Below are 24,094 nucleotides of genomic sequence, written 5' to 3'. Positions count from 1 at the left end.
TTTTAGTAGGTTAGACAGGCTAAATAAATGATGTACTTCTGTTTAAAGGCAAAGCTATCTCTTCCAAAATGCCCAAACCAAGTTTAGTATTATCTGTATTAACTTGACAAAAAATCCTTAATAATGCTGACATTGGTTTTATGGATGTATAAGGCTTTTATTTGATAAGGCTTTATATTATATTTCCAGCTTGTGTTTTTTTTTTTTTTTTTTTTTTTTTTTTTTTAAGCTGACAAATAGATAAACATAGCTTTAAAAGTGCATTTTCACACTTGGGTTAATTTTTTATTTTTTTTTCTAACTACTTTTAGATACATTTTTAATTTGCTTATTTCACTTTAACTACTGCTTTCTGCCTTTCTCTGTACGAGGCATAATGACAGAAAAACTAGCAGCTATGTTTTGTATTCCAACCCATACAATTACCATGAGAAGCTGCCATGGTACTCATGTGATTGGTAGCCTGTCAGTAACTTTTACTTTGTGACTAACCGCAATGGTTAAGGGTTGGGACCACAAGTGGTGTACTTTTTTTTTTTTTTTTTTTATTTAAGCACTGTGCAATTACACAAATGAATCCAAGACCACATTACAAGGCAGGTAAAAACACCTGCATGTACTTTAGCAATGCATCAATAATTAATTTTATTGCATACAAGTAGTAGGCCTTAATTTCACACAGCCCCCTCCCTTGCTAGCCATAGAAATGCCTTTCTGCTGAATAGTTTAAAGGTAGAAGAGTTCTTGAGCTCTAATATCAGAAGTTGTGGCCTTCTGCTTATGAATGCTTTGGAGATAGGTGCATCCCTGGCCATGTAGACTATTTTTGCAGAATTACAGGAAGGTGCAGAATTTGAGGTGCCTGCGTCTAAAAATCTATCCATGTTTTATTTTGCAGTTCTGTCCCCTGTTGTCCTATGTAGCTAGGTGCTTTTTATCCCTTGTTATGAAGTCCGACTTGCTCCCCACTCTCCTGAAGGGACAACATCGAACAATGGCTATGATGGAGATGGCTGATTCATAACCACAGCTTGTCCAGGCTGTGAGCACTTTCTTGAGATGAGCAGTGGAAGAGGAATGCGAGGGGGTCAGCTTTGAAGTTCTCCTAGCTAAAACCAGCTGCAACTTTAAATTGGTCATTTCCTCATAACTAGGATTTTAAAGCACTTAGAAACATGGGCACTTGGTAACTGTAAAGTAAAAATTATAATGCTAGATCTTTAAACTGTAGCTGTATTGTATCCCTCACACACATTATAGGCTTGCCCACAGTTCATGCAGAGAGCTGTAGTGAATGGTACCACCATACATTTATAAAGTGGTTGTAAAGGCAGAAGGTGTTTTACTTTAATGCATTGTCTGCATTGAGGTAAAATGGCCTTGTCTGTTCAGCTCCAGCACTATGCCCGAGAGCAGCGTCTCTCTCCTCTCTCTACCTCCTCCCTGGACATGGAGGCAGCAGCAGGAGTCATTGGCTGCTTCTGTTGTCAATCAAATGCTGAGAGAAGGGAGCGTGGGGTGGGGCCAAGCCGCACTCTGTGGGGTTGATTTACTAAAGGCAAATAGACTCAGTAAATGAGCTAAACCTTGAAAAGAATACTCAGTCAAGTGTTAGGAACATTTAAAAAGTAAGTAGCTACAAATACTGCTTACTTAAAAAAAAAAAAAAAAAACTCAACCTGTCCCAGGATCCAGCATTGTTCTCCCCCAACCCAGCTCTTTGCTGGTCTTTGGGTCCAGGTGCAGGCGTCTTAACTCAATTTCATTGGGGGGGGGCGGGCGGCGCCCATCAGCATTATGGTCGCCCACCACTATCAGAAGTCAATAGCCCCCCACCCTCCCTTACATCACAGTGCATCCCCTTTACCAGGTGCTGCTGCTGGGAAGAAGCTGAAGGCAGAGGTGGAAAGCGGCAACTGCAGGGTCTGGAGGAGGGCTGGAGTCAGCTGCTGGAGTCTGTTGATTGTGGAGACCAGTGTAGATGGAGAGAAGGGGTTGCTGCGGCTGCACAGAGAGGTGCAGGATCTGTAGGAGGAGTTGTCGTCCTCTCTGCTGCCAACTGCTGAGTTGGGGAGGGGGTTGGTATTTCTCTCTGCAGCTTCAGGGGGAAGCACAGGATTTGGCAAAGGAGTTCTGTCCTCTCTGCTGTGGTCTGCTGAGACAAGGTGGGGGCAGAGATGAGGGAGATGAAGCAGCTGCAGGAAAGGTGCAAGGGCCACATGAAATAGACTGGAGGGCCGAATTCAGCACGCGGGCCTAGTGTTTGACACCTATGGTATAGAGGTTGCACAGGCATTCCAACTCCTCCAGGATGGCACATGAATATGTGCCATTGCCAGGTTTGCTGTGTCTCCCACCACAGTATCAAGAGCATGGAGGAGATTCCAGGAGACAGGTAGCTGGACAGGGCCGTAGAAGGTCCTTAACCCATCAGCAGGACCAGTATCTGCTCCTTTGTGCAAGGAGCAACAGGATAAGCACTGCCAGAGCCCTATAAAATGACCTCCAGCTGGCCACTGGTGTGAATGTCTCTGACCAAACAATCAGAAACGACTTCATGAGGGTTGCCTGAGTGCCCAACCTCCTAATGGGCCCTGTGCTCACTAACCGGCACTGTGGAGCTAGATTGGCATTTGCCATTGAACACCAGAATTGGCAGGTCCGCCCCTGGTGCCCTGTGCTTCTAACAGATTAGAGCAGGTTCACCCTGAGCACGTGACAGACGTGAAATGGTCAGGAGAAGCCGTGGAGAACGTTTCGCTGCCTGTAACATTGTTCAGCATGACCGGTGTGGTGGTGAGTCAGTGATGGTCTGGTGAGGCATATCCACAGAGGAACAGGCTAGACGATGGCACCCTGATTGCCATTGGGTATTGGGATGAAATCTTTGGGCCCATTGACAGACTCTACACTGGTGCAGTGGATCCTGGGTTCCTTCGGGTGCACGACAATGCCTGTCCTTGTGTGGCGAAGGTATGCAGCCAGTTCCTGGAGGATGAAGGAATTGATACCATTGAATGGCCCCCATGCTCACTTGACCTAAATCCATTAGAACACCTTTGGGACATTATGTTTTGGTCCATCTGACACCACCAGGTTGCACCTCAGTCTGTTCAGGAACTCAGTGATGCCCTGGTCCAGATCTGGGAGGAAATACCCCAGGGCACCATCTGTCGTCTCAACAGGAGCATGCCCTGACGTTGTCAGGCATGCATACAAGCACGTAGGGGCTATACAAACTACTAAGTACCATTTTGAGTTGCTGCAATGAATTTTCAGCAAAATGGACTAGCCTGCTGCATCATTTTTCCACTTAGATTTTCGGGGTATCTTTGTATTCAGCCCTCTGTAGGTTGATCATTTTCATTTCCATCAAACGATGTGGTATCCTTTCATTCCTAACACATTACCCAGTACATATCAGTATAGATATCCAGCATGAGATTTTTCCCCATTAAGATCTGATGTGTTTTCAAAGTGTTCCTTTAATTTTTTTGAGTAGTGTATAATGGTGCACAAACCCTTCCCAGAAGGCCAGGCACCCCCCAATCAGATTTCATTCCTATATATTAATGTGCGCATATGTCTTTTCGGAGTGTGTTGCACAAGGGACAAAACATCTAAGCTATGGGTAAATTTTATTTTATATATAGTTGTACATTTTCAGGATAAATGTTTTGACTGGTTCTAAAAATCTCTAAAATATAAACATTGGTTATCTATTTTTGGGGGTGTGGGGGAGCAAATATGCCTTGAAAGAAATGACCCTGTTATGAAGTTCTCACAAGGACGTAGGAGGTCAGATGGATTTTCATGTTGCTTCCTATGTGGCTCCAACTTTAGACTGACCCAGCCAGCTGAATCGTGCATATTGGGAGCAGATATGGCGATCTCGTTTCACAGTTGGATATATTGTTTGGCAAAGATCCATTCTCTGTAATTTGCATAGGTGATACATCAGATAAAGTGAGTTTTGAACAAGCTTAAAATCTAAAGCAATTTGTGACGTACCTTCATGTAGTAATAGGATACCCCGTGTCCTCTGCGTAATGATATCTTTGGCCTTATTAAATCTGATCTATCGTTTAGTGACTCACATGTTCTGAAGGAACCCACGGCCTGACTTGTTTATGGAAGTCGATATATTGAAGGTCATCAAGCAGCAGCTGTTGCTATTGTGTGTGTGAATTAAGGTCTTAAGAGTCTTTGAATGAGAGGTGGTGGCAAGGGAAATAGGTTACCTGTGGAAAAGGCTTACTTTTTTTTTTCTGGGAAGGAAGAGGGGAAGACTCCAGGCAAGTTTTAAAAACTCAATTTAGCAAAAGTTTCCTTCCAAAAATTCAACTTTTTAAACATTTTTTTTTTACTTTTTATACATACAACTACAAAAGTGTCTAAATCTTGCTTGATGTCATTCTCTTCTCATCTATTGATCAATAGCAGTCAGACAGAGAGGGAAGGGACAGCACTAGCACCCAGAACTTTATCTCCCTTGTGTTTTTGCTAAGGCACCTTTAACACTTGAGCAACCTAAAAGTTGTGCGATTTTTGACTGGACTTGAAGCAATGCCTAGGTCTATGGACCTCAAAACGCATCAAAGTTGGACAAGTAGTGCAGGAAGTACTTTGAACTCATTGCGACTTGAAGTCAAACAGATAACGGTACTCATTGGAAGTCATGGAGTACGACTTGCCATATGACATTGCAATCCCAAGTCACAGGACAAGTCACACAAGTGTGAAAGGGGCCTAAAGGGGAGAAACACTTTTAAAATGTCTGTAAACCCAACCACTAAAATCTCATAAAATCTTTAACATGTCATTTCAAGCCACTCATTTTTTAAAAATGTACAGATTAAATTAAAGAAGCAATAATAAACCCAAAATCAAAAAAATTACATATTTGAGCTCACCAAACCTTAGATGTGGTGGCTACATTAGTTTTCTTATTTAGGCTTTTTCCTTTCCTTAGGGGGTGTACACTCTGGATGAAGGAGCAACAGAGACACCTTTTGGATAGCAGCAGTGTCAGTTGGGGGAAGGGGTTTGGGAGTTTTGGATGCACTAGCAGATACAGATACATTAACTAATGGAAGCCAAACTTCAGCTCACACTTTAAGCAGTTATAGCAACAGTTTTTTTTTCTTTTTGTATAAATGTTCTACATAAATTAGCAGATCATTGTAAGCACCCCTGCCAGTGATAAATGGTTTGTCTCAACCTTCTAACTGCGACATCTGCAGGACAGCTTGTGTTTTAAAACATTCTTACTGGTCTGATCACCAAGTGAAAATAAGAAAACTAATGCAGACACCACATCTAAGATTGGTAAGCTGCAATAAAAGGTTTGCTTTTTTGCTATGAAGGTCCCTGTTTAGGCACTTCCTGAATTTAGAATGACAATACCCTATCCCTGTCTCCCAGTTGTGCTCCTGCATGATCTCCTGGCAGATATGCTTCCAGCATATTGGTCTGAAAATGCCTGCGTTGGCTCTCGTTTCCAACACGTTTCTCCCTTATCTGTTAAAGAATTCTTTGCCGCTGCTGGAGAAAAGTGCATGTAGATAGCAAAACCAGATTTTAAAAGCAGCTGAAAAACCGTGAAAGTACATCTTAAATCACAGTAAATTAGAAAAAAAAAATGGATCACTCAGCTGGGTTTTACATTTACTTTAATATATTTTGACAGTTTGTGTTGCTTCTAAAGCAATACCTAATGTGATATAGACCAACATATTCTCTTCTGTTCTGTCTACACAGGTCTTTGAGGAGCTTCTACTGGATGCTGATTGGAGTGTCAATGCTGGAAGCTGGATGTGGTTGTCCTGCAGCTCTTTCTTCCAGCAGTTTTTCCACTGTTACTGTCCTGTTGGGTTTGGAAAAAGAACTGACCCTAATGGGGATTATATCCGGTAAGGAAAAGTTTTTTTTTTTTTTTGTTTGTTTTTTTTCCCTTTTGGCCATTTGCTAAAACCGGCCAAATACTGTTCGAATATTGGCTAGTTCAGCAGGGACCGGCTGAGATTTGAACATGTATGGGTAGGCTGATTTTACCAAGTTGATTGATCAATAGCCGCTAGCAAAAATCACTGTTCTCCCATCATCACCAACTAACCTGGCCGGGAGAACAAAATAGCTATGAGGGAGGCATTCAGTGTTGATGGGACAATCAAGCGATTTCCCCCCCCCCCCCCCCCCCCCTGAAAAATCAAATCCTCCATGGCCAGCTTAAAGGTTTGCGTAGCTGTAATGGATTGGGAAGGAGATTGAAGATAGAGGCTTTTAATCTCTTGCATGAATTGCATCAACCACTTCTGGGCTGCCTACTGTGTATTTATGTTTCTACTTTGACGTTAAATACCAGGGTTATGGCATCAAATAGCTGCCATAACCCTGGTATTTTTTTTACATGGCATTCAGTCTGCTTAACATAAAGGTGGTTCCAGTGGCGGATTTGCCCACCCCCTCCTGCTGTTTCCCGGTCGTTTTACCCGCTTATCAGAGCTGTCGGTAGCGGGGAAAACAATCCGATACCCCTTTCCTGATGGGCTGGAAGTCGAGTGAGGGCAAGATGCACCCCACTCGACAATGCCCTTGGAGGACCGGTGTGACGCCAAACATCACTTCTGTTCAACGGCCTTAAAGGGCCAAATTATCTATCTGTTTTTTTTTTTTGTTTGTTTTTTTTAATTGCTTTTAAGTGTAAATGTGAGATCTGAGGTCTTTTTTACCCCAGATCTCACATTAAAGAGGACCTGTCCTGCTTATTTAGATTACATTCTTTGTAATAGGACTAAAAGCGATCAAAACATTTTTCTTTTTTTAAGGGGACAGTGTTAAAATTAAAAATTAAAATAAATAAGAAAAAAAAAAATGTAAAAGCGCCCTGTCCCTCCGAGCTCGCGCGCAGAAGTGAACGCATAAGCAAGTTGTGACAACATATGTAAACGGTGTTCAAACCACACATAAGATATCGCCGCTGTCATTAGAATGAGAGCAATAATTTTAGCACTAGACCTTCTCCTATAACTCTAAACTTGTAACCTGTAGAAATTGGTAAAGCGTCGCCTATGGAGATTTTAAAGTACCAAAGTTTGTCACCATTCCACGCGTGTGCGCAATTTTAAAGCATGACCTTTTTCGGTATCAATTTACTCGGCGTAACATTATCTTTAGATTATAGAACAAAATGGGCTAGCTTTAATGTTTACTTATTTTTTAATTTAAAAAAGTGTATGTTTTCCAAAAAAATAGTGTTTGTAGGACTGCATTTTACTCTCTAGGGTCTCTGCTAAAAAAAAAAAAAAATATGTTTTAAGGGTTCTAAGTAATTTTCTAGCAAAAAATACATTTTAACATGTAAACAAAAATTGTCAGAAATAGGCCTGATCCTTAAGTGGTTAAAATGCAGTTTCACCATCTGTGTCAGTGGAATTGGAAGAAGAAATGTTAAAAATCAGAGCATATCCTAAAACACCTAGTAACGCTTTAAAGCCCATCCATCAGCAAAGAAATTTCCAACAGGGATACCGGTGAACAAAAATGCATTATTAGTAGAGTGGGCCATATGTAAAAATTTCTAAATTGTTTGTTATTGCTGTCTGTGCTTTCCAATTTTGAATACAGCGGTCTCATTTCTTGTCCTGGTGTTAAAAGAACAGGAATGGGGGAAAATACATTTTACAGCTATTTTACCACTTTCCTGCTACAGAAAACCACCTAAAATGTGGCTAGTTTGGATTTAAATTAGATACAGGTGTTGTAGCTCTGACTTTGTAAGGCAGTGTATAAGTGGCATACTGCAGTAACCTAAGCAAACAGATTTAATCTTTCATTGATCTGATTTGCTGGTAGATTTTGAGTACTTCACATTGTTATGCTTGAAGCCCTGCCCGATGTGGTAATATATTCATTGTTGGTGTTTTGTTTATTTTTTGTTTTAAGTCGTTACTTGCCAATTCTGAAAGGATTCCCTCCAAAGTATATCTACGACCCCTGGAATGCTCCTGAGGCAGTTCAAAAAGTCGCAAAATGTATAATTGGGGTACATTATCCCAAACCAATGGTAAACCATGCTGAGGCCAGTCGTTTGAACATTGAACGAATGAAGCAGATCTACCAGCAGCTCTCCAGATACAGGGGACTTGGTAAGTTGCATTCATTCGCATTGACACTTGTTGCTTTTTAATAATTTCTGATCCTTCTCACACCATATTGGCTTTGTAGACTTTCTAGAATAGAATGGTGTCACATCAAGGCTCTTGACAATTTGTGTTTTTTTTTTTTTTATAAGGACTTCTTGCATCAGTGCCTTCAAATCCAAATGGAAATGGGAATGGCGGACTTATGAGTTACTCTCCAAGAGACAGCATGCCAGGATGCAGCAACAATGGAGGTAATCTATTGCCCAACAGGTTAAAGGCTAACTCTTCCAAGCATTATTTACCTATTATTTGCAGGTATTTCCTTTCACTTCCTCTTAGACTATGGAACAGGAAGTGAAGGAAAATCACACCAATGAGACAGATGGTGGGGAAAAAAAAAAAAAACCAGACTGGTTATAACCCTTCCTTGCTCTATCCAAAATGGGGGGGGGGGGGGGGGTTCTACTTTAAAGCCTAGATTCTCAGGCCAAATTTAACAGCATCAGTATATGGTTAACTTGGGTAAAGCTCCTTGACTAATTTGCATGATTAAATACTTTAAAAAAACAAATACACATCAGGCTTTTATTTTGTTACAATATCTAATAAAAACCTTTTTGCTTTTTTATAGGTTTATAAAAAAAAAACTATTAAACCGTGGCACACGATTGTCTTCAGACTGCAGGGGTATTGGCAGGCTGAAGGCTAATTTTGTGACTCAACCTCCAGTCTACATGTGATCACTGTCTTGGGTAACCTAGTGATCATAATATTATTGAGAAGCTTACTGATTTGGTAAGCAAAAAATCGCATACAACCTTGTCGGACAACTAGCATGTGCACACATTGTTAGCTGTCAAAGAGGGGAACTAGAATAAGGATCCCTCAGCATGAGGTATTGTGCAAGTATGAGAAGGAGAAGTAGAAGTATGGGATTATAAAAAGAAACCAACACTAATGCTCAGCTCCCTGCTGCAGCATCAATGAAATGACCACTGATCATTGAGTTCTTGTTCAGCACTCAGAGACTGGTGATTGTCAGTCACTACTCTCTGCTCTGCCCCCCCCAGCTCTCACTGGAGTGCCAGGGCAGAGAGGAAAAAAGAGTGGCTCTTAGCGATGCGCTGAGAGGCTGAGCCAGCTGCCATTTGACATCAGGGTGGATCCCGACATTGTCTGGATCCTTCCAGAACATGGAACAGCTCTGTGACATGAGCGGGCAGTTATCTTTATCCCACTGTCAGCTGATTATGGGTCACAGGAGAGCACAAGCAAGTGCACTCCTGTGACCCACAAGAGAATTATGGCAAAAAAGGCTTTGGCTATACTTTGTTAATCTCCAAACAGTGAATAGGAAGTGGTTATGGTGTACAGGTAGATATTTGGTGAACTCACTTATGCCACTACATTTTCAAAATTAAAAGGAATACATTGTGATGTTTTTTAAAGATTTTCTTCCTTTTTATAATGATCAGGATTAAAAAAATAAAAAAACTTTCTGGTTTAAATAAAAATCACTTTTTACATCTAGCCAGCAGGTGAAGCCCCAGCCTCTTTTTGAAGTAGCAATCGGGAGCTTACAACATCATATATACACATATACTATTAGATGGTATAACGAGAAATGGCTTAAGTTATTTAAAGGGCACTGGAAATTATTTAGGTTAGAAACCATTGAGAGGAACATATTAAACATTGCATATTTTTAGTGCCTACTTTTTTCGTCATGCCCTTTTTGTTGCAATGCATAATCTGATGCTTCTCTCTATAGGTTCTCAGATGGGAGCCAGTGATGGAGCCTCCACCAGCAACCCTAATAACAACCAGGGAGAGCCTCATACTGGAATAGGGGGGATTCAAGGTACTAACCTCTGCTCTCTCCACTAGTAGTGACAACATTAAACCAATTATTAGGATTTTGTGGTAAAGAAAAAAAAAAAGTGAGAGCAATATTTCTCACACAAGACCTTCTCTGTAACTCTAAACAGGTAACCTGTAAACATTTTTAAAGAGTTGCCTATAGAGATTTTTAAGCACCGTAGTTTGTCTCCATTCCATAAGAGACATGTTGGGTATCTACTTGGCGTAACCTTTCTTATTCTACAAAAAAATGGACTTTACTGTTTTTTTTTTTTTTTTTTTTTATTCATTAAAGTGTATTTTCCCCCAAAAAATCATGCTTGAAAGACCACTGCACAAGTACAGTGTGACATAAAATATTTCAACGACTGCCATTTTATTCTCTAATAATGAAAAATATATAATGGTTGCGGGTTCCAAGTAATTTTCTAGCAAAAAATTTAAACAAATGTCAGAAAAAGGCCTGATCTTAAAGTAGTTAATGAACTCTTTTCATTAAAACTCAAAATGGTCAGTCATCTAACCCCTGCCATTATTTTGTATACATATAATAGCACAATAGCTTGTATCAGTGCAGATGTTGGAAGCTTAGAAACTGAATTGAAAAGATAGAAGAAGCCACATGGATAAGTGGTATTTCTAGCGCATACATACAGTGAGGGGGCAAAGTATTTGATCCCCTGCTGATTTTGTACATTTGCCCACTGACAAATGATCAGTCTATAATTTTAATGGTAGGTTTACTTTAAAAAATCCAGATAAACCCATTTAAAAAAAATTATAAATAGATTTGCATTTTAATGAGTGAAAGAAGTATTTGACATCCAAAACACGACTTGGTACTTGGATGTAAAACCCTTGTTGGCAATCAGAGATCAGACGTTTCTTGTAGTTGGCCACCAGGTTTGCACACATTTCAGGAGGGATTTTGTCCCACTCCTCTTTGCAAATTCCCTCCAAGTCATTCATTTTTCGAGCCTTAGGTTTGGTAACTCAAACCTTCAGCTCCCTCCACATATTTTCTATGGGCTTATAGGGTCTGGAGACTGGCTAGGCCACTCCAGGACCTTAATGTGCTGCTTCTTGAGCCACTCATTTGTTGCCTGGCTGTGCGCTTTGAGTCATTGTCATGCCAGAATACCCATCCATGACCCCTTTTCAATGCCCTGGCTGAGGGTAGGAGGTTATTGCCCAAGATTTGATGGTACATGGCCCTGTCCATCACCCCTTTGATGCGCTAAAGTTGTCCTGTTTCCTCCTCTATATTTGACAGTGGGGATGGTGTTCTTGGGGTCATAGGCAGCATTCCTCCTCCTCCAAACACAGTGAGTTGAGTTGATACCAAAGAGCTCGATTTTGGTGTCCTCTCCCCACAACACTTTCGCCCAATTCTCCTCTGAATCATTCAGATGTTCATCAGCAAACTTCAAACGGGCCTGTACATGTGCTTTCTTGAGCAGGGGGACCTTGCGGGCGCTGCAGGATTCCAGTCCTTCACGGTGCAGTGTTACCATTTTGTTTTCTTGGGGACTATGGTCCCAGCTTCCTTGATCATTGACCAGATTCAACTGTGTAGTTCTGGGCTGATTCCTAACTATTCTCCTGATCATTGAAACTCCACAAGGAGAGATCTTGCATGGATCTCCAGACCGAGGGAGATTGAAAGTTTTTTTTGTGTTTCTTCCATTTGTGAATAATCACACCAACTGTTACCCTCTCACCAAGCTGCTTGGCGATGGCCTTGTGGCCCATTTGAGCCTTGTGTAGGTCTATAATCTTGTCCCTGATATCCTTGGACAGCTCTTTGGTCTTGACCATGTTGGACAGATTGAAATCAGGTGCCTTTTTATACAGGTAACAAGCTGAGATAAGGAGCACTACATTTTAAGAGTGTCTAGTTAATTGATAGGGGAGCAAATACTTATTTCACACAATAAAATCAATTTATAGCTTTTTTGAAATGTGTTTTTCTGGATTTTTTTGTTTTTCTGTCTCACTGTTAAAATAAACCTATCAATAAAATTAGACTGATCATTTTTGACATTGGGTAAACCTACAAATTCAGCAGGGATCAAATACTTTTCCTCCCTCACTGTATATCTTCGTGCTGAAATACTGAAATGCTTTCTAAGTGGAGCTCCTCCATTACACGTTAGCCCCAGTTTCTTCACACTCTTGTTACTGCCAATACATTTGCTAGCATTTGATTTTTTTTTTTTTTTTTTTTATTTGCTATATTAAATAACACATGACCCCTTTTCCCCACCTAAAAGTGAAATTTCAGTTTTGTTTAGAAAAGGGAAAAAAAATTGTTTTATTACACATAAAAAAAAAAAAAAAAAAAAAATCAAGCACATGTGGTCCCATGAAAGCTTGAGTACCAGGCAGGTAATAAATCAGTTAATGCAGTGTACAAAAGCTTCTTAAAGTTTTAATAAAAACAGTCTCCATACCCGATTTAAACTTTATGAACCTGTAATGCCCCAGTCATCCCACAGAAAGAGCAAGGTCCAACATTAGGAGCCAGGCTATGCTGGAGTGCACATGTTGACCAGGAAGATGCTAATGGGAAGAGCAGCAGGGTACTTCTCCAGTATGCAGGCTGGGGCAAGACTCTCTGCTTCTGCAGTGTAAGTCAGTGATTTGTTGTCAGAATCCTGAATCACAAAACTGGCTGCACAGTATTGTCCTTACACATGGCCATGCTTTTACCAAACCTGCCTGCCATTTCAGTCTAAAAGACTCAGAAATCCACTAGGCCCAATTCATTCAAGTCTGTTGTATTCATCAGATATTGCCCTTTACTCTGATTCTATGTTTTACTTAATGCATGTCCCGTAAAGAGCTTTGAGTCCTGAGGGAGCAAAGCACAATATAAATACTGTAATTTTTATCATCATGAAACAGAGCTAATTAACACGGAATGTTTAATTGGGACCTAATTGAATGTCCTTTCTCCAAGGTTATTGGCAGGGGAGCAGTATCCTGCATTACAGCCATGGAGACAGCCAGCAGTCTTACTTAATACAAGGTATTTTATGTTTAAAAGTACATCTCATTTACATGGGAGTCCAACATAGAATGAAATTCCAGTAGGGATGTCACTGATAGATTGTACCCTATATTAAAAAAAAAAAATGCACGGTTATCTGCTTAAAGCACTACACATTTTAATGTGCATTAAACCAGGAGAGTTTTTAATGGTCTCTGGGCCCCTTTTGGAAAATGATTATACGGAACATGTAGTATTAATGTTCTGCTCAGCAGATGCCTCTTTTGCTGAAGCAGTCCAGTGGGTATCCCTGGTTTGCAGAATTAGGCAAGTACGAGCCTCTGGTCTGTAGACCTAGCTCTATGTGTTTAGAAAGCTGTTCAGGAGGATAGTATTTGTAATACGTATACACTGTAACAGAATAGCACTCCATACATTTGTTGGTGAACACATGCATAGAAATTATACCTATGTGGCATAACTGGTTCACATTACCATTTGTCTACCCTCTGCTCAGGGAGGAATGCTATGAACTCTTTGGTGTCTTCTGGCAAACGTCCCAGTCCTGAAGAGGAGAGTCAAAGTGTTGGCCCAAAGGTGCAGAGGCAAAGCAGTCATTAACCTGGTGAGTGTCTGTCCTTCATTTATTTGCTATTCTCAAAGAATGTCTTGGATGTTTTTCCTGGGTAACATTGCAGCAGCATCAACTATTCTTACTCTGCTTTAAAATAAAAGGTAATAAAGCTGACCCAAACCTATAATTTTCCCTTTAACCACTTCCTCTCTGGAGCAATTTTTACAGCGAGCGTGTGCAGACAGCAGCTATGCGCTAGATCTTCCGCGACATAGCCTCACGGACAGAGGCTGGCCCGTGAGTTAAACGTCTCGCAGGGTAGCATACGACCGGGTGTGGGTCTGAATCACAGGGGTCCCTTGGCCAACAGCTCCCCTACTTGGTGACGAGGATTCTGTCTGGAGCATTACCTGCACATTAATAGGTGGTTTTGGAGGTTTTTTGGGGTGGAGACGGGTAACCTCCAGGGACAGTCGGACCTACCTGCAGGTTCCCTTCAGTAAGCTGGGCTTCCCCCACCCCCCCCCCCCCCTGTCTGTATCTGGAGTCTGGTGGGGGTCCCAGGGCAGAGAATGCAGTGGAGACCCCTGGGGTCTCCCCTGCTATCCCCACTCTGTAAGGGTTCTGGGATAGTGTATGTCCTGCCCTGGTAGTCTGGAGGGGTCCCAGTGTAGGAGACCCCTAGGGGCATGGCCTAATGTTTGCAGTGTGGGTATAGTGCAGGGGCTTCCCAGTGCAGAGACCGGTGCAGACTGCACAGCGGAGTCTCCCCTAATGTGTGTCCTGCTGATGGCAGACATTTTCCCTTAGTCTGGCTGGTCTCCAGCTGGCGCCCATGTTGGTGTAGCCAGATGTCACAGGCGCCATTTTCCCTTAGTCCGGGAGATGTTGGAGGCGACCATATCCTCGTGGCGATGCCAAAGCTCCTCCTCCTTCCTCCTCAGTTTTCTCTTCCTGTGCCCAGGACATATAAACAGGGATGGCGTCCATGGTGGTGCTGGGTCCCAATTCTCTGCGCTTCTCCGATCGGTAGGATGAGTCCTTGGGGGTTCCTGTTCTCACTCTCCCGCTCTCTACCGCTCTCTCTCGCTCTCTCTCTACTAATAGGTACTCCTTTAGTGGTGCAAAAGATCGTTTTTGTACTGCAAAGGTCCTCCTTTCCTTATGGAGCTTCAGGGTCACATCTCCCCCACTGATCCCCCTCATGAAGGTGGCAGATCCCTTGGAACCCCAGCTTCCCATGGTTGCACTGACTGTAGTCGTGCAGTCCTTCGTGTCCCAGGTGGAAGTGGTGTGTGGGCAAAGGCCCAAGAAGCATCCCCTGCCTTTCCCTACTACGTCTGACTCTTGATTCTGAGTCTGATGCCGCCAAGGACGCGGCCTGTCCAGGGGGACTTAATATCACACCCCCAGATCCATCCGATATTGAGGATGATTCCTCCATAGTCGCAGCAGCGAATTAAAAAGCTAGTAGATGCCCTTATCACTGCAGTGCCTGAGACTTTAAAAATGGAGGATGCAGCTGATGTAGCCACGGACGTGGCTGTGTCGCTTGGTACGCATAAGTCACCTCGCACTCCAAAGGTGTTTTCTTGTGTGCCTATTTTGACAGGTTTTCCTGTAAGGAATAGGAACAACCAAAATTCTCCTTTGTGCTCCCAAAACGTTTTGCTGTACGTTAACCTTTTGAGGAGTCACTTTAAAAAAAAAAAAAATGGTGGACCCTCCTGTTTCCAGGTTGAACAAAGGTAACATGATCCCAGTAGATAAATCCCCATCCTTTAAGGACACGCCTGACAGGAAAGCGGATGCTGTGGCACTCCGCATGTTTACTATGGCTGATTCGACATTGCAGCCAGTCTTTGCCTCAGCTCTGGTTTCTCAGACCCTAACTGAATGGGCCAAGCTTTTGCTTCAGGGCCTGGGGGGGTGAGCAGGTCCCCGCTGCTTGTTGATATAGCGGACCAGTTGGTCCATGGGCTGCAGTGTATTTGTGCTGCAGCTTTGAATTCCGCTCCTGTGCTGTCCTAACTTTGTTTCAGCGGGGATGATTAGGCACGATCTGTGGCTTAAGAATTGACCAAGCCTCTAAGAGCCTGTAAGAAAGCTCTCATTGATCTTCTTTCAAGACTTTTTTGGGGCTACCCTGGATGACATTAAGGGTATCACTGGGGCGAAAAAGTACCTTTCTGCCATAGTCTAGGAAAGGGAAGGAGCCTCATCGCAGACGAGGGCCCTTCTTCTCGGGACATAGAAAATTATTTTGTTCTTCTGGGACAGAGAATAAGGGAAATGGATCTTTGAAACCTTCCCCTGGAGTTTCCAAGCATCCTTGGTCTGTTAATCCTAGAGCTACAGACCTAGAGCTAGCTTCTCCGGACCTGCAGACAAGACCCCTTCAGCATGAAGGTCTGCCCACACCCATTATTGGGGTGGGGGGGACATCTTTGCTGGTTCCTGGCCTCGTGGACCTCCTTCATGAGCATCAAGGAGATTCATGAAATTTTTCTGTTGAGGGTACCCAGACAGTGGGACAAAGCTTGTCCTTTTCCAGGTGTTTTTTTTTTTTTTTTGTTAGATCTGGAGTCTCCTTGTGCGGATTTAATTCCTGCAAGGTCCCCCTATCCCTGTCCAGGGAATTGATTTGCCCAAGTCTGATTCTAATTCTGAGCAGGGTGGTCCTTCCTCTGGATAGACTTCAGGAACCACAGGCCGTGATTCACTGGCTGCTGTCACACAGATAGTTCTCTCTCCCATTTTGCATACTTGTTCTGAGTCTGGTGGTATCCACCTTCAAGACAGTTCTGTTTGCACAGTCCTACATGCAGCTGCTTTAGCAGGTTCGGCTCCACAGGATTCCGAGGTTCGTGGCAAGATCACAGATTCCCCTGGCAGACGCTGGAAGCACCAATGGGCCACGATAAGGCCAGTATCATCCTCGGCTCAGGCGGCTTCTGCAATTCCTGCTAGGAAGGAATCAAAGGCGAGGATCTTCCAATCAGTCTGGTGCCCATAAACGTCGCTTGGGGGGCTTCCTCTCAGAGAAGACCAGTTGTCCCAAGGGCTAATCTACTACCATCCTTCTTTGCAGTCGCTGGTTTTAATGGCTTTGTACTGAGGGATAGAGGTCTGTCTGGATCAGTGATTCCCTACTATGGTGAAAGTGAGAAAGCAGTCTTCCAGTAAGATATACCATTGTACGTGGAAAGCGTACATTTCTTGGTGTGAGTCATTTGGCGCTCATCCTCGATCCTTTTCTGTGGCTCGGATCTTAACCTTTCTTCAACAGGGCATTGATCAGAAGTTGGCCTTGAGTACCATCAAGGGCCAGATGTCTGCCCTGGCAATCTTCCTTCAGCGACCCCTAGCCACGCATTTTTTAGTTCGTACCTTCATTCAGTGGGTTCGACATGTGGCTCCACCTGTACGGTCTCTTTTGCCGCCATGGGATTTAAATGTAGTAATTTTGGTTCTCCAGAAACCTCCATTTGAGAATATTCGGGAGAGTCCCTTGACTACATTATCCCAGAAGGTGACATTCTTGGTGGCTATTACCTCGGCCCGCAGGGTATCTGACCACTATTTAGTGGTCCATAGGGATAAAGTGGTTCTTCGTTCCTGTCAATCATTCCTGCCCAAAGTTGTCTCTGACTTCCATTTAAATGAGGACAATGTGTTGCCTTCCTTGTGTCCCAATCTGGTTCATGCCAGGGAATTTGCTTTGCATACCTTGGATGTGTGGTTCATGCGATTCGGGGGTATCTGGCAGCTACGGAATCCTTTCGGAGGTCAGACTCTCTTTTTGTGACTACGGACGAACCAAGGAAAGGGCTGGCTGCTTCTTCGGCTACCATCTCCAAATGGATCAGGCAGAGGGTGAATCAGGCCTATTCCATTAATGTTCAGGTTCCACCTTTCCCTGTCACGGCGCATTCTACTCAGACGCTGAGTACTTCTTGGGCCTTCCGCCGTCAAGCACAAATATCACAATCTTGCAAAGTGGCCAGTTGGTCGACGGTGCTATACCTTCACAAAATTCTATAAGGTAGATAGTTTGGCATCTGTGGATGCTTCTTTTGGCTGCAAAGTTTTGCAGGTTGCTGTTTTAAAGTTGTGTTTTTCTTTAAACTTTTTTCAGACGGGGCTCCTGTGTCCTGGTTAATGGCTCTTATGTTTAGCCTTGGGTTATTTTTCCCCATACCTCATTTTTCAGTTGGCACTGCTTTTGGACATCCCTGTAGTTATGATTTATGGAGTGCTGTGTTTGTCGATGAACGAAAGTGGAAATTGGATTTTTGTACTTACCGTAAAATCCTTTTCTGTGAGATCATTGACGGCATCAGCGCCCACCCCTCTGTGGAGTTCTGATACTTCTAATACTGCTTGCTACTAAATTGATTACCTAGAACAGAGAGGGGGGGGGGGGTTATATACCAGCTGAGGACGACTCATGGGTGTAGCCAGGTGTTTTTTGTTCTGCCTAGTCCTACTCCTGGAGGAGGCAATATAACCCACTATTCAGGCCTTATGGAGCGCTGTCCATCAAAGAACTCATAAATGGATTTTACGGCCCGTTGAATAAAAAGATGGTATTTGCAATTTTTTTATGTCACATGATATTTGAGCAACTGCTTATAAAATCTTTTTTTTTTTTTTTTTTTTTTTTTTAGTACACTAAAATGAATTTTAGTGTATACAATTAGTACCCCATCAATTTTTGTACAAAATAAAAGATGAGGTTGTGCTAAGTAAATGCCAAAGTAAATGGATACCAAATATGTCAAGTCTCAAAACGGTGTATGCATGTGAAAAGCTCAAAAATGACAGTACCTGGAATTAACACTAGATGTCGCTCAAATACCTTTTCCAGCTCATTTTTGAGCTCCCTGTAAATGGAGGTAGAATTATTCTCACTCCGAAGTGTGTGTCGATACCGATTATGTGTTGTGCAGTCATTTGCATACATGTGTGCCCCCTATGCCCAGATGTCTCCATAAAGAGGACTTGTCATTCCTTATCTCTCTTACAAGGAATGTTTACATATCTTGTAATAGGAATAAAAGTGAATAAAAAAAGACAGTGTAAAAATAATAAAAAAAAAAAATAAAAAAATCAAACCGTCCCATCCCCTTGTGTTCACACGCAGAAGCGAACGTATACTTAGGTTGTGCCCGCATATGTACACACCATTCGCACTGCAAAAGTGACAGCAGTAATTATAGCACTAGACCTCCTCTGTAACTCTAAACTGGTAACCTGTAAAAATGTTTAAAGCATTACCAATGGAGATTTTTAAGTTCTGAACTTTGGCGCCATTTGACAAGTGTGCACAATTTTAAAGCGTGACATGTTTGGTAGTTTTTTTTTTTTTTTTGCATTAAAATTTCATTAAAGCATATATTCTCCAAAAAATGCATTTGAGAAATTGCTGCGCAAATATTGTGTTGCATAACCAATTGCAACGACCGCTATTTTATTCTCTAGGGTCTCCGCTAGATAATGTTTGGGGGATTTCTCTGTAATTTTCTAGAAAAAAAAAGATGATTTTTACATGTAGGAGAGAACTGCCAGAATTGGCCTGGGCTGAAAGCCTAAACATTTTTTTAAATTCCTAGGTAAAATATTCAGGCATCAGTATTGCCCCCCCCCCCCTCCTCTGTGCACATGTGCAGCTCTTCTCTCCCCTCACTCCTATGTCTCACTGGCTTTGCTGGGGAACTGAGAGTAATTGGTTCCCGCTCCTGTCAATCAAAGCCAGTAACTAAGGGGCGGGGCCAAATCCCTCTGTGGACACAGCAGCGGGGATCGGGAGTGAGCACGCACAAGTGCCCCCATGGGAAGCTCATGAAGGAACATTGGCAACAAGGTGAAGGTAAAAAAATCTTTATTGCAAACCAGGAGTAAAATGTTCCATAGCACAATCCACACTACCCACACTAACTTGTTTCAGTCCAGAAAAATACCTTATTTATAGCCTGGCCTTGTTGCCCACATTCGTTCATTAGGATCTACTGGGAAGCAGATGGAGACAGCTAGTCTGGCAGGGTAAAGCGCCATACTATAACCATACTAGGTATAAGAGAGACATACCTAGGTTACAGCACTTTACCTGTGTGGTCATTATGGGAAATCATTTCTCCTAATATACAAGTACCTTTGAGTTGTGTACATATGAGATGCATCTAATTTATTGCCCTACCTTCTACAGCCTTTGCTGACCAATAAAACGTAGATATGGAAACAAATTGGGCTCATTAGCAGTTGCTAAATCAACCACCTGATGCCACTGTCATATCAATTTTCCTGCCTTGAGCTACTTGTGAAGCATACCGTTTCCATCACTGCCTTGGCAATGCTGCACTGTTAGCTAGAGAGCAGTTGCAACCCAGAATACAATTTGCCATCTATGCTCCCTGAATCTGATTTTTAAATTCTTCTCTATGATGGCTGTAGCTGACTGTACATAATTTTTCTGATTCAAGTTGCAAGAGTAGTGCATAGAAAGCAAGATAGAGATTACGATGTGTAGAACCCCAGGTGTATAGCCTCTGCAGCAAAAGGGGGAGCAGTTGATGGGCAGTTAAAAAGCAGCTTCCTCTGGAATTGCAAGTGTAAACGAGCCCTTAGAGCAGTGATGGCTAACCTTGGCACCCCAGATGCAGAGTGCACAAGCATCATTGGAAATGTAGTTCCAAAACATCTGGGGTGCCAAGGTTCACCATCGCTGCCTTCGAAAGATTTGCCCTCACTTCTTCCCCTGCATACAGCTTATAAACAAAGTAAGGCGAGCTCTCTAGCAGCAAATACAAATGTTTGTCTTTAGTAGAGTTGGGGAAGGCTTGTTTTATCTGTCAAAGAATTTGTGTTTCTTCTTATCCAGTCCTGATATTTACACCTAGCCTCCCAGCATAAGCCATCCTGGTGCCCTGAATATTCCCCTTTGCAGTGAGATAATAAAACTAGGCCTGGTCTTATTCACTTGGACAGTGAAGGAGAAGCAGCCGAATGATGAGCTCATCTCTCCTCAGCAAATTCCTTGTTTAGAATGTGAAAATTGCAGCAGAACTGATTGGCTCAATGTGCTGCTACTCCCTCTCCCAGTGTAAGCTGTGCTGTAAAGGACTGCAAGAGGCTGACACAGGTCAAATGTCGGGTACTTCTAAATCTCTTAAATAACCAGTTAGAAGTTTGGAAAATTAGCAGCTGCAGCCATTAAGTGTTTTAAAAAATAGTTGTTTTTTTTTCCTCCCTGTTAGTGGCATTTATTACATCAATCTTTTTTCCTTTTTTTTTTTTTTTCTCTTTTCCTCATGCAGGTTATGGAATTCACCAGGGAACCTGCAAATGATAACTTTTTCAGTATTGGACTTGACTGTGTAAATACTAAAAAAAGAAATCAATGAAAAAAAAAACTGAGAGCAGCATTTCCTTGGAGCTGTTGTGGACTGTTGTAAGCTAATCCGTTTGTGAAAGCTTAATTTATCGCTGCATTTCTATTTTTACTTTTTTGAATATTTCAGTAAGCGGTTTTATTCCCAATTTGTACATATTTCTGTAAGTATTTGGTGACGCTTGCTTTACCAATGTGTAAATATGAATATCTGAACTAGATATAGACGGCTCAATATATTTTTGATAACAAATTCTGTATGGCAAGAAAGTCTGTGCTCTTGGAGTCACTAGAATTCCTTTTTCCCTTTTTTTTATTTTCAGTAGTTTTCTGGTTGAGAGGCCTTCTGGTTATAATTCAGTCAGTCAAAATATCTAATCTTTTGATCACAGCTGAAGCAGCCTTTGTTCAGGGAACCAGTTGCGGGAGGTGAAAGTAGGGGCAGCCCCACAGCAAGGGCAGCTGGCTGTGGCAGTGGTCATTCACAGGAAAAGGCAGGACAAGACATAGGCCATTCACAGGAAAGGGCAGGACAAGACATAGGCCATTCACAGGAAAGGGCAGGAGGATGTGGCAGCGGCCATTCACAGGAAAGGGCAGGAGGATGTGGCAGCGGCCATTCACAGGAAAGGGCAGGAGGATGTGGCAGCGGCCATTCACAGGAAAGGGCAGGAGGATGTGGCAGCGGCCATTCACAGGAAAGGGCAGGAGGATGTGGCAGCGGCCATTCACAGGAAAGGGCAGGAGGATGTGGCAGTGGCCATTCACAGGAAAGGGCAGGAGGATGTGGCAGTGGTCATTCACAGGAAAGGGCAGGAGGATGTGGCAGCGGCCATTCACAGGAAAGGGCAGGAGGATGTGGCAGTGGTCATTCACAGGAAAGGGCAGGACAAGACATAGGCCATTCACAGGAAAGGGCAGGAGGATGTGGCAGCGGCCATTCACAGGAAAGGGCAGATGGATGTGAGAGTGGCCATCCACAGCAAGGGTCTGACTCCTATCCATAGGAGCACCAAATTAGAGACTTCTATAGTGATGAGTAACCTGATAGCAAGCTTATCTGCAGCTTTTTCCTTCCTCTATGAAGGATCAGCAATCTGAGCCATCAGCCTTCCAGAACCTGGAGGGTGGTGGTTTGGTATCTTGTAACTGCAACAGTGAATAGTGACTTCACCCTCCTAGCTATATTGTTTTGGCAGAAGTAAGAGAACCACAAAGTTTTTCGGCTCATGCCCCACTTCAATGCTTTCCAATTAGAACAAACGCCAAAAACTGAGACTAATGCCCCATACACACGTGCAGATTATCTGCAGACTTTTGTCTGCAGACTTACCAAAACCATATAATATGAGGTCAAACCTAAACACTTTCAATTTGTATGCAATCCGGAAGGCCCTTGCACTACATAGAAAAGGTAAGTCTGCAGACAAAAGTCTGCAGATAATCTGCACGTGTGTATGGGGCATAAGTGTATTTCACTACATAACCCAGATCTGCCCAATTTTATACATTAGTCTCTGGTCTATTGTGTATGTATATTAAATATACCGAAGCTCTTCCTGGGGAATAAATTACCTCAAGAAAAAAGGTTTTTTTACAGTTATCTATTCACTTAAATTGAACACCATTTTTGTCTTGTATAACAAATAGAAAAGTCTTTTTGTACTGTATACAAAGATTTTATTCAGAATCTTTTGTTTTCTAGCACCATTCCTGTAATATACTACATTTTTTATTAAAGTGAACCTGTCAAAAACCTGGCTTATTCACACTAAGCATGAGATTACCTTTAGTGAAAACAGTATGTCACAAGGATCAACAGATCCAGTTTTATAGGCAGCTGACGTTCTATGCAAATTTTGATTGTTCTTTGGACCTCATTGTTACATGAGGCCTTACGGCCTGGTTTTGTAGATTGTATACAACAGGGGGACTCTAACAATATACAGAGTGTTTCCTTTTTCCGTGGTTTACCCATTCTCACTGCCCTCCTTGTACTTTCCTTTTTTTAACCTTGCTTTTGTACTATAAAATGTATAAATAATGCAGAAAATAAATTGCACATGAAAAAAGGCAGGAGCAGATTTGCACAGAACTTCAGCTGCATACATCTCTGCATCTAATCATTGTTCTCACATGCTGTTTTCACTGAAATTCACTTTTGCTTAGACATTTATAGCTTACTTTGTATAACACTGGTATGCGATGAATCCGTTTTACTAACTTTGCATTTCCACACATCTTGTTTCAGTCCTTTCACAAACAGTTTAAAATGACCTGATCGCCACTGGGTCACTTTTACTTAAACACCCTGTAAATGGTAGGTTACCATGGTTACTTATCGCACCGGCGCCCCATTTGTTAAAAACACTGCTGCTTTGAATTCCTCCTGCAGCCTTTTCAGTGGGTTGAAAACCTAAAACCTCTGCTGCAAGCTGTGGTTTCTGTTGTCGGCTCACTTGTGCTGTAGTGATCAGCAGGAAGAACCACATGTGTAGTAAGGGAGCAGGTATTTATACACCTGGAAGTGTGGAAGACCAGCTGCAGCTGTTGGAGAAGCAAAGCAGTGGCATGTCAACAAACGGGGTACCTGCAAGGTAACTAAAAGGAAAGGGAAAGTGATCGTTGTGGGAGGAAATGGTTAACTGTATTCCAGTATCGCATTATTAGCATATTTTGTTTTTGGACATCTGCCATTCAAATAAGGAATACAATACCTTTTTATTTAGTTTTTATTATGTTAATATATGATAAATTGTTACTGCGGTTTACCAGAATTTGTGTTTCTATCATTTATGATGAGTTTTATTGATCATTTATGACTGGTTAAGACACCTTAGCCCCAACATGAAAGTCTAATGTATGTTTTTTTACTGACTATTTACGCAAAATGGGGATATTTAAGAAAAGCAGTATGTTTGTGCAGTAGTCCTCGGCAAGAGATTCAGAAGGAACTGCTATATTTAATGGGAAATTCTGTATGCTGTGCTGTATACGACCTCTTTTCCCAGAATAACAAAACTTGGCTGTTTTCACAACTCCACTTTACTGAAGAGGCCACTTTTTAGTTTATTTACTGTGTTTTAAATGTCTGTTCCCGTACTGTCCCAGATTTTAGTCAAATTTTAGAGAGA

At 42.3% G+C, this 24,094-nt stretch overlaps 1 protein-coding gene across 2 annotated transcripts in view; it reads left to right on the top strand.

Annotated features, from left to right (window-relative positions):
• Positions 1 to 20,946, top strand: part of CRY1 (cryptochrome circadian regulator 1) — a 69,273-nt gene extending 48,327 nt beyond the window's left edge. Inside the window, exons 8-14 of one of the 2 annotated variants that reach the window (XM_082255331.1) lie at positions 5,761 to 5,912; positions 7,945 to 8,147; positions 8,294 to 8,395; positions 9,916 to 10,005; positions 12,967 to 13,035; positions 13,514 to 13,621; positions 20,887 to 20,946. In XM_082255331.1, the coding sequence (XP_082111457.1) occupies positions 5,761 to 5,912; positions 7,945 to 8,147; positions 8,294 to 8,395; positions 9,916 to 10,005; positions 12,967 to 13,035; positions 13,514 to 13,617 (720 nt within the window). In that variant the 3' untranslated portion in view covers positions 13,618 to 13,621; positions 20,887 to 20,946. The remainder of the gene's footprint in view (positions 1 to 5,760; positions 5,913 to 7,944; positions 8,148 to 8,293; positions 8,396 to 9,915; positions 10,006 to 12,966; positions 13,036 to 13,513; positions 13,622 to 20,886) is intronic. The other variant, XM_082255332.1, reaches the window with a different exon arrangement.
• The last annotated feature ends 3,148 nt before the right edge of the window (positions 20,947 to 24,094 follow it).

Source organism: Pelophylax lessonae, assembly GCF_965119305.1.
Source record: "Pelophylax lessonae genome assembly, chromosome: 4".
In the NCBI taxonomy this organism is placed as follows: Eukaryota; Metazoa; Chordata; class Amphibia; order Anura; family Ranidae; genus Pelophylax; species Pelophylax lessonae.
Note: the sequence above shows the minus strand (reverse complement) of the source record. Positions and strands in the feature narration are given on the sequence as shown.